Raw genomic sequence first — 10,661 nt, forward strand, 5'->3', positions numbered from 1 at the left:
AGTTTGGCACATTGCTCTTTGGTGTTTTCACATCTCTGTTCCTGGTCAGCGAGTGCATGCATGTCCTGGTCAGTTATGGATACATGCAGTCTGGCAGTAGAAATTCGGTCTTCGTGAGACACTGAATTGAGTGAACCATGTACAAATGTCTGTTAAGCTCTGAGTGATCTGAGAACATTGTTGTTTTCTTGGCTGTCAAAATGCCTCTCTTTCATGCTGGTGTCTTGATGCAGCTGGTTCTTGGTGTGCAGAATCAGTTGCAGATGTCATATTCTCCCATAAGTGAGAGCTCCTTACTGCAGGAAGTGTGTCTGCTCCTGGAACTGCTTTCTGGCTTTCACTACTCCTGCCTTACTTTTCTACTAATTTTTCCACAGTGTTTCAAAAACATAATTAAGTGTTGGATGCTTGGTTTGAAATCGATTTTAGGGCTGTAAATGTTGTGTGAATGATTTTTATTTTTTTATTTTTTTATTTTACCTCTAAGCAGCAGTGTGTGCTTGCAGCCCGGAAGGCCAACTGCATTAACAAAGGGGTGGCCAGCAGGGAGGGGGAGGTGATTGTCCCCCTCTACTCAGCTGTTGTGAGGCCCCATCTGCAGCACTGCGTCCAGGCCTGGGGCCCCCAGTACAGGAAGGACGTGGAGCTCGTGGAGTGGGTCCAGAGGAGGGCACTGAGATGATCAGAGGGCTGGAGCACCTCTCCTGTGAGGAAGGGCTGAGGGAACTGGGCTTGTTTAGCTTGGAGAAGAGAAGGCTCTGGGGAGACCTCATTGTGGCCTCATAGTACTTGAAGAGAGCATATAAACAGGAGGGGAATGGCTGTTTATGAGGATGGACAGTGATAGGACAATGGGGAATGGTTTTAAACTGAGGCAGGGGAGGTTTAGGTTAGATATTAGGAGGAAGTTTTTCATACACACTGGAACAGGTTGCCCAAGGAGGCTGTGGATGCCCCATCCCTGGAGGCATTCAAGACCAGGCTGGATGTGGCTCTGGGCAGCCTAGTCTGGTGGTTGGTGACCCTGCACATAGCAGGGGGTTGAAACTGGATGAGCATTGTGGTCCTTTTCAACCCAGGCCATTCTGTGATTCTGATGACTTTATAAATGTGTCTGCCTTTGGAAGAGTGTGCTGCTTGGCTGCTTTTTGGCTTGAACAACTGGTCAGATAAGATGGTCAAGGTGTGGAAGTCTGTCAGCCAAACAGTTTCTCCTCCTTACTCTGGGCATTGTGGACTTCATTCATGCTTCTTACGGAGTTCACTTTCTCACCTTTCAGCCTGTTCTTGGTTCATCTTTAAGTTATGTGAGATCGTGTATGTGCAAGAGGATCAGATGTATGAAATCAGTGACAAAAGAGAGGGACATTCTATACATTGATGACTAACTGACTCTGTTAATTCCTGCCATTGTTTCTTTGTTTCTAGTTATTTTCCTCTGGATTTGTGGAATCTGAAGAGTATAACCCAGAAAATCTAGATTTAAGGTTTGATGTGGAATCCGTGTTGAATGAATTCAAAAGAGGAAAGCGACTGGTAAGGCAGTTTCTGAATCTGCACTCAGTCCTGTCTGAAAGCACTGCAGGGTGGTAGGGTGCACACTGAGGTTGTCTGGTCTGCTATGACTGGGGAGATGAAATAAAAGAAGGCCTTGGTCCTCCTGACCTACTAAGATTGGAGAAATTACAGATTTAGAATTAAAAACCTCAATTTGATATCGTACTTATTGAAATTCCATTATTATTTTTCTTAGTAATTGGAATTTATTGGGTTTTCTGGCCTTTTTTTCCTAAGAGGAAAAACTAAGAGACTTCCTTGAGAGCCTCTGAAATACCAACCCAGTGCCTGCAACAAAATTATCCAACCCCATAAGGATAAAGGGAAACACCTTTTCTTTTTAGCAGGAGGGTGATTAACATGAGATCTTCTTAATTGTTTTGTTTTCAGCTCTTCTTCTCTCTTCTTGGATGGAACTCATTTCTTTATAAAGTTAGTGTAAAAAACATAAATGCAACCAATAAGCACAGAAATAGGTTGGGCAAGATTTGGAGCGAGGTGGGGAGGGAAGCTGTCCATGTCTCATGTAGCTCTTTTTGTGCTGCTTAAAGGGTGAAATGATGCAGCTGAGGCAAAATAGCAGAGAGAGGAGTGAAACATTGAGCAGGGTGAGAGTTTGGCATTGTGAGCTGGCTGCATTACACAGAGCTCTAAGTATCACAATGGAAGATTGGATTTTCCCAAAGAGGATGATGTTGGTTTCCTAAGTTAGGTTTCATTTTGTTGTAGGTGTGCAATTTCTGTCGCAAGAAAGGAGCCACAGTGGGATGTGAGGAGAGAGCCTGCCGCAGGAGCTACCACTACTTCTGTGCCTTGTGTGATGATGCAGCCACAGAAACAGATGAAGTAAATGGAGTCTACCGGTATTTAACAGTCTTTTCTGGTGTAGGATGGTCCAGGTTGTGGTGCTGTTTGTCAAATGTATGGTTGGGTTTGATGGTTTTCTGAGCTGGTGCTGTAGAGATTTGGGAAAAGGACTCAGAAGCACCTCTTGTGAGTCTGTTTGCCTGTCCTGCACAGAGCAAAGCTATAGCAAAGCTGTACTGAAGAGGTGCAAGAGGGCTGAATGAGAAAGAAGTGGTAAGGCAAGTTTTAGGAATTTGATGGCAAAGACTTTCGGACTGACTGGATCAGTGGCATAAGAGGAGGGGGATATTTGTAGCTGCTGTGAAATTACTGGAGAGAAGAACGAGACTTGAAAACCTATGGCCATGGATCGACAGCCTTCCTCATGGTGAAATACACTGAAAAGTGAACCAGCGAGAGAATCCCTTTGGAGAGGGGAGAACTGGTGTTTTAAATCCTGAATTGCCACTGTTGAGATGATGAGCAGAGATTATTGAAGCAAACAGAGCAGAATAGAGAAGAGAAGGCACACGGTGCTTTGTTAAAGGTTAGTGACAGTACGGGTGGGGGTGTAAGCATAATGCATGGTGCCAGTGATGGTAGGGTGGCCTGGGTAGTAAAATGCTGTGTGTGCATTATAAGAAGTCCTTGTGCTTATGAAGGCTGCTTTTAACTGGGGAAGAATAGATTTAAAAGTGTGAGGGGAGTTAAAAGCCCAACTGGAGGGCAGTGTTGGAAATTCAGGCACGTTGGAGCAGCTCTCCTGTGAAGAAAGATTGAGGGAACCTTTGGTGAAGAGAAGGTTCCAGGGAGACCTCACAGGCCTTCCAGTACTTGAAGGGAGCGTATAAACAAGAGGGAGAACGGCTGTTTATGAGGGTGGGCAGTGATAGGACAAGGGGGAATGGTTTTAAACTGAGACAGGGGAGGTTTAGGTTAGATATTAGGAGGAAGTTTTTCACTCACAGGGTGGTGATGCACTGGAACAGGTTGCCCAAGGAGGCTGTAGATGCCCCATCCCTGGAGGCATTCAAGGCCAGGCTGGATGTGGCTCTGGGCAGCCTGGTCTGCTGGTTGGCGACCCTGCACATAGCAGGGGGTTGAAACTGGATGAGCATTGTGGTCCTTTTCAACCCAGGCCATTCTATGGTCCTATAAATAAAATGCCTCCAGTACTGTAGCTTTCTAAGTTGTGAAGCATGCACAAGTAGTCTTTGTGCATCAAAATGAATTGCATGCAAAAGAAAAAGCTGTCTTGTCAAGGAAACAGCCTACTCTTCAGCACTTCTAATATTATTTTTAAGTAAAAGAATGTTGCTAATTAGAAAATGGTGTAGTAAGTGCAGTTCCCTTTAAAAATTTCTTCTTAACACTTGAGCATTAGTCGTTGCAAATGGAGGTTTGTTTTGAAAAGATGAGCTCAGCTATGCTCTTGACAAGGTGACGCAGTTGAAAAAGTGATTTGGGATCCTTCTGTAAGAAAGGCATTGATAGAAGCTGGATATGTTATCTACAAATAACTGTATCCACAAGGTAAGGAGTGTTTCCAAGCTGCATTTGTTGCATTTTGCCTCTTCCAAGGGATTCCTGTTTCTCACCTAAAAGTGGAGGAAATCTTCGCATCCTGCATATTTGCAGAGTTATAACTTAACTGGCAGCACCAGCATTTAAACAAGTTGTGGAGCTGGCTGGTACTGGACAGGGGAGGCAGAAGGGCAGTAGCTACGAAGAAGTAGCATTAGTAGTTCAGTATTTTGTCCTGACAGTGTTTATCTCATTTTAATGAGCTGCTTTGGGAAGAGTATTGCAGGTGACGCACTGTGTCAGTGCCCAGTGCCACCTGGCATTAAATGCATCTGAGCTGATTTGAGCAGTGAGCAAGGCCAGACAGTGGGGTGATAGAGCTGTTAATCTGAAGCTGCCACATTCAGAACCTGCTGAGGCTTCAGAAGTAACACTAGAAACTTGTGTGGGTGTGACTTCACTTCAAGGTGGGTAATGCTGGAGAAAAATCCTGATTCTTTTTAGGATGTCTTTCAATTTACACAGAATGGATGGAGGGGAAAATACTCAAATATTTGTTAAAATCAGTCAGCATAACTCTGTGTATGTGTTCATTAATACTTTTTCTCTTAAAATTGAACTGAACTTTCAGAGTGTTCTGCTCAAAACATGACCCAGGCAACAGGACCAATCACTATGGTGAGTTTCTTTTAATGGCTTCATTGATTTGTATCTGTTTTAGAGGTGTGCATACTACAGTCAGTGGCACATTTGAACAGACTGAACGTTATTCCTCCTTTCTGTTGAGTGGGGAGTTTCTGATCTTGCAGGAGGCGGTTGGTTGAGACCCACATGTGCACCAGAAATCAATAAGTTCTGTTGATTTAGGAAACGTTGATATTTGATCAGCTCCAGATCTCCTCCACAACTGACTGTGGACTCAACCCTTCATGGCAGGAAGGCCCAAGCAACTTGTAAAAACCTGGCATTTTGTCTGTAGCAATGTTAGAACATTCACATCTGCATCTTCTCCATTCGTTGCAGTCCTTCTTAAACGTGGCCTTTCATTCTGAAGGATCCCAAAGAGCTTTTTACATGTAGCAAAAGGGTGCGTTAAAGAATTGCTTCCTCTGCTGCAGGAGTGCAGTTGAACTTGATGGTCCTGGTGCTTGCTGCGTTTGGAGGTAGTCAGGAGTGTCTCTGAGTTAACCAGCTCTCCAGGCATGTTTTCCATGGCAGTCTGGAGAAAATTGAGTTGAGAAACATCCCTCTTGTTTTAGGTACATTCTGCATTCCTATATGGAAATGTCAGGCCCCTGCTGTGCAGTGGAAAGAGGACAGGGTACCTTAAGGGCAAGAGGTTTGGCTGCTCTTTGCTGCAGGGGTGGGAGGGCAGCTTGAACTTGGAAGTGGGCTCCAGCATTTGCTCAGCTGGAAGTGTTGGATGTTTCTGGAGAGAAACCTGATGCACATAGAAGAGCTGAGGACAGTCTGTGAGGAGCAGAGAGGTTGGGTTGCTGTTTGGACTGCGTTCCCTTGCTTTCCAGGGCAACTCTTAATGCACTGTAAAATGTATCAGGAAGGGCTGAGGAAACCCTAGTGTTCATCAAAGGTGTCCTGACAGACAGCAAGCCGTGCTTTGTGCCTATGCCAGCACTTTGTAGTGCTCCAAAATAGGCCACCCAGCTTTGTTTTGGGTGGATATGATTTCCTTTCAGGCCAGGAAAAATACAAATGTACAGCACAGAGCCCAAAAAGAGCTTGTTCTAACAGCTCTTTCTGTACCAGCAGTAACTCCTCATTCCCAAGTTAATTTCTAGTAGGTTTAGCGCTTACTACACGCTATCCAAGGCATGTGGAGCTACAAGGGAGAGAGCCATGTCACTCCACTGTGTTTAAAGCCCTCAGGTTTTGGTGGTGGTTGTGCCCTTCTTCAGCTTTCTCTCCTCTGCTTATGATGCTGTGGTGGAGAGAGGCTGGTGTGGACTGATGGGAGGGACAGAGAGAAAGAAGCAGAGTTTGCAGAGATTTTTGCCACTAAAAATGCTTTGCAACTTAATTAATACAAGCTCACCAGTAACATTGCTTCCCATTGGGAGCTCTGGAGGTTTTCTAGGAGCAAAGGAAACTTAATGTATTTCATATACCTTTGGGACACCTAAATAATTCTTTGTGTAGCCTTTGTTTTGAGCATGTGTTAACAGTAACAAGGATTGGTTGGAAGAAAAAAGTCAGTTTTCACAGATCTAATCAGACTTTGTCTCTTGATTTCTAGATGCAGCTAATAAGAGGAAAAGACATGCATCGAAATCTTCCACCACCACGGAACAAATGGTAATTCCAAATTTAAATAGTTCTAAAACAGAAACCCTCATCTGCTGCAGTAAAGGACTCCTTTAGTGAAGTATTTTTGACAGTGTGTTAAGAGAGACTCACAGGATTCTCTTGGCTCCACCAGAGCTTTCATGGGAATTTCCCTGAGTGCTGGGTATCAGGATTTCTCCTTCCCAGAGGAGCCAGCCTGCAGCTTGGGAAGAGCTGCTGCCATCTCCAGCTCTCTGCATTAGAGGGAGCAATGTGAGGAGACATGGACGGTCTGCAGCTTTCAGCTGTACTTTCACAACTAGGTTGTTTGTCTCCAAGAATTTCTCAGCTGTTGAGTATATTGTGCAAGTGCAGTAACTGCAGTTAAGAAGGGCAGTGTCCCTCACTGTGCTTTCCTTAGAGATTTCACTTTGAAGCAGTTTTTGCTTCCCCTTTTAGAATCCTGAATGTCTGGAGAGGGGTACTGGTAGGTGTGTGGAGAAGCTGACTTGATTCACAAAATCATGAGCTGCTTTTTCCCTGCCCACTAACACAGAGGTAAGGTATGGAAAACAGAGCAGTAAACATCAGTTTGATGTTAAAATGTGTTGTTTTTTTTTACAGAGGGCAGAAGAGACGGCAGAAGAAAACCGATTACGGATATTAAGAAGGAAAAGCAGCAGACACAAAGGTGTGACTGCCTTTATAGAACAGCTGCGTGCTACTGTGCTGTGTTGCATTGATGTTCACTGTCTGGAGATGTTTGATAGCAGCAGTGCTGAAAACTTCCATTTCCTTTTTCTACAAGTGACTGTTGTGGCAAGGAAGACAGTCTGATTTGCACAGTATCTGCACAGGTTCTGGCCATGCAGCAGTGTGCAAGAGCTGCTCGGTACACCTTAAATGAGAATTTCCTGGGCAGGAAATGGGCTTCTTAAATATTGAGCTCCTTGCAGTGTTTTCTATCCTTTATCCTGCTCAGTCTGTGGTGCTGTCCAGAGAACTTAAAAATAAGTAGTGTAAAAGCACATCACCTGCTTTTCTACACTAGGGGTATTGAGCAGCTCTAGGAACGGTGAATCAGGAGTTGGGGATGCATTGATTTCTGAACAAAGCCTAATCTTGAGTTTCTGTGAACTTACACCCAGCACAGTGCTTATATTCTCTTGACCACAGAATCAGCCAGGGTTGGAAAGAACCTCAAGGATCATGAATCTCCAACCCCCTGCCACATGCAGGGCCTCCAACCTCCACATTTAATACTGGACCTGGTTGCCCAGGGCCCCGTCCAACCTGGCCTTGAACACCTCCAGGGACGGGGCATCCACAGCCTCTCTGGGCAGCCTGTGCCAGCACCTCACCACTCTCACAGTAAAGAACTTGACCACACTGTTGTTCCCTCTGCAGAGGGCTGAGTGAGTAGCAAAGAGGAGCCAGGTGGATGTGTGTTACTAGAAGTGGGCTTTGAACTGAAGTTTCAGTTTCTGAAATGTATGGGTAAAGCCTAAGCTGCTGTGCTCAAGATCTTTTATGTTTACGAGTGTTTGTGTTTGTGTTTTAACAGTCCGAATCGACTTTCTCAGGAAATGCAAACAAGCAGGGCTTCTGGATGACATATTTGAAGAAATGTTGGACACCCTTCACTTGGCACAGGAAAAGCTGATGGATGACAACACTTCAGAGACAGGTACGGGGTTCTGCGGTGGCTGTTCTCACAGCAGAAATGTTGATCTGGCTGCCAAGCACTTGAGTCCTCAGAACGGTGACGTGGGGCCATTGTTAGTACTTGGCAACTGGCTTCTGTCATATTTCTGCAGGTGGGCAGAGGTGCTGTGTTTTGTTTTTTTTGGCATAGAGGGAACTTGCTGCTAACTCAGTGTGCTCTGGTAGGCCTTCTGACTTTAAATTGTTGTACTCAATGTCGTGAATTTTGGTAGGACAGCTGGGGAAGACCAGCTGTGCTCCTCTCCCACACAGTGAAGAAGAGTCCAGGAGAGAACCTCCTGATGGTCCTGTGAACTCTGCAGGCTTCCATTGAAATAAACACAAAATGCCTCAATTGGGAAATTGAAGCATAATTCTGGCATGGTCATTAAGGCAGTGATAGATGAAGATGTCCAGAATTAGATGTGCTATGGAGATGTGCTGTGTTTTCTTGGCTTTTCTTAAAACCTCAAGCAATTGCTGTAATGCAGCTAATTCCTATAATGTAAATCATTAATGAATTAATTTGTGCTGCATCTAATGTTAGGCACTACATTAAGGCTTCTGTAAACCTTTCCTCTGTGATATTATCATTCCCTGCAGAGTATGAGGAGACGGTAATATCGCTCTTTGACTGCGGACTGTTTGAGAACATACTGACAAATATTCATTCAGGTAAGTGAATTATGCTGTCAGCTGGTAGCACTTGGTATGGTTTTAGTATAAAGGTTATTCTTCTGAGAATTATGTTAAAATAATAGAATCGTAGAGCATGCTGGCTTGAAAGGGACCTACATGGAGCATTGAGTTCAACTCGTGGCTCTGCACAGCACCACCCAGCATTCAGCCATGGATCTGGCAGTGCTGTCCAAGCGCTCCTTGAACTCCAGCAGCTCAGGGCTGTGCCCATTGCCCTGGGCAGGCCGTTCCATGCCCAGCACCTTCTGGTGCAGACCCTGTCCTTAACCCCCCGCTGCCCCTGCCCTGACACAGCTCTGTGCCATTCCCTCAGCCCCTAGTCTATTTCTAACTCTAAACATGTCAATTTCCCTACCCTTAGCAGGTCAGGAAGACCTAGTACTACTTCTCAGCATTTCTTTTGTTTTTTCCAAGCATAAAACTTAGTAGACAACCTTAGTACTTAGTGTGCCTTCAAGCCTTCAAGTATTGAAGTCGTTGCCAAAACAATTATAGAGAACAGGCCCTAAAATGGAGTGCTGCCACTGACTAAAAGCTGTTGTTTCCTAAATCACCAGGCCTCCTGCTGCAGGTAACCTCAATGCAAGGTTCTAACACTGCCTCATCTGAGGGCAGTTGGACACATTTCTGCTCATCATCCCAAGTTACACTTGCTGCACACTGCATCCTTTTCTGAGCTTACAGCAGAGATGCAGGCATTGCCACCTATGGGTATGCTGGTGAAGGCTGTCCCCCCTCCTGTTCCCCACTACTTCTGCAGCTCAGATCTTCCTCAGTCACCCTCTTCTGTTCTGATTCCATCCAAACTACTTCTACTTTCCAAGTCAATAATGAGAACACATGTCGAAGCTGCTTCCAAACCTTCATCAATGGATGAGTGCCAACTGTGATGGCTGACAGTAAAGACAAGTAGAGATGAGGGGTCACAGAAAGTGCAGCACTCTAAAGGCACTGGTGTCACTAGGCAAAACTGAGCAGTAGAGGCCTCTGCAATGTGGCTGTTAATTTATAACACTAAATAGGCATTAATAACTGTTCTATCTAAAAATAAATAAAAGCTTTTATCCCTTTCTTTTCCATAATAGGGACTGAAGAAAAAATTCAAGAACTGCTGGAAAGCAGGAAAAGACTGGATAACCAGATTGAGCTACTGCAGGAGTTAAAAGAAGTTTCCCTGCCCTCCCAAGAGAGTACTGCCAGTACATCCAGTACAGTGTCTGAGTAACCCCACAGCTGTCAGTCATGGTGTCAGTACTCCACGTTTTCTGACGATAGGAACCATATAGAGCACGTCTGGTCAGTGTGTGACTTCCTTTCCCCCAGGTTAGGGCCACAAGCAAAGACTGGATGTTTTTACTCATTTTTATACCTCACTGTTGCAGTAACTTGAAGTTGTTACTCTTTAAATTTTACTGTGGATAATTGTATTATACTTCAGCTGTAGTTTTTTAAAGCTGAATAAAACCCTCCCCAAGGACTTTTTCCTTCAAAGACAAGGGACTATCATCAGCTGCCACTGAAAGGTTTTTCAAGTCACTTTAATTGCAGCAGCCTCTCCTGCCTGTGTGAAGTGGCCACTTCCCTGTCTGCATCTACACGGTGTTGTTTTAAGGACCACAGTGCTGCCCTGGCTTTCCAAAGAAGATCAACTAGCAGGACTTGCACTGAGAGAAGTCATTGGGATTGTAAGCTGGAGGTTTTTAGAAGTGTTTTTTGATTGATATTAGGTCTGCTGTAGCAGCAGTGCTAGAGTGATGGCTGCAGGCAGACCAGAAGTGGTGAGGTACTACACTCCAATCCATGTGTACAGTATAGAATGGATCAGACAATGGGACTGTCTTTTTCCTTTCTTAAGAAAAAAACAGAGGGAAGTTGTATCCTTTAAGAGCTATTATATTAAAATGATTTGAATACAGAAAAGCATTAATTAGAAAAGAGTAACTTAATAAAAATAAAGTGTTTTTAAGAAAGCTGTTTTCAGTCCTGCTCAGAAGCCCCACTGTTGCATGGGATGTGGCCTAGGAGGGGGCAGGCTGTCACCCCCTTGG

General features: G+C 44.7%; 1 protein-coding gene across 1 annotated transcript in view; it reads left to right on the forward strand.

The window, feature by feature from the left end:
• SETDB2 (SET domain bifurcated histone lysine methyltransferase 2) overlaps positions 1-10,465 on the forward strand; it is a 37,129-nt gene extending 26,664 nt beyond the window's left edge. Inside the window, exons 18-25 of the mRNA XM_048964504.1 lie at positions 1,429-1,536; positions 2,287-2,420; positions 4,559-4,605; positions 6,182-6,240; positions 6,835-6,901; positions 7,775-7,897; positions 8,518-8,589; positions 9,699-10,465. Of these exons, the coding sequence (XP_048820461.1) occupies positions 1,429-1,536; positions 2,287-2,420; positions 4,559-4,605; positions 6,182-6,240; positions 6,835-6,901; positions 7,775-7,897; positions 8,518-8,589; positions 9,699-9,838 (750 nt within the window). The 3' untranslated portion in view covers positions 9,839-10,465. The remainder of the gene's footprint in view (positions 1-1,428; positions 1,537-2,286; positions 2,421-4,558; positions 4,606-6,181; positions 6,241-6,834; positions 6,902-7,774; positions 7,898-8,517; positions 8,590-9,698) is intronic.
• Positions 10,466-10,661: the final 196 nt, after the last annotated feature.

This window comes from Lagopus muta, chromosome 1 (genome assembly GCF_023343835.1).
Source record: "Lagopus muta isolate bLagMut1 chromosome 1, bLagMut1 primary, whole genome shotgun sequence".
NCBI lineage: Eukaryota > Metazoa > Chordata > Aves > Galliformes > Phasianidae > Lagopus > Lagopus muta.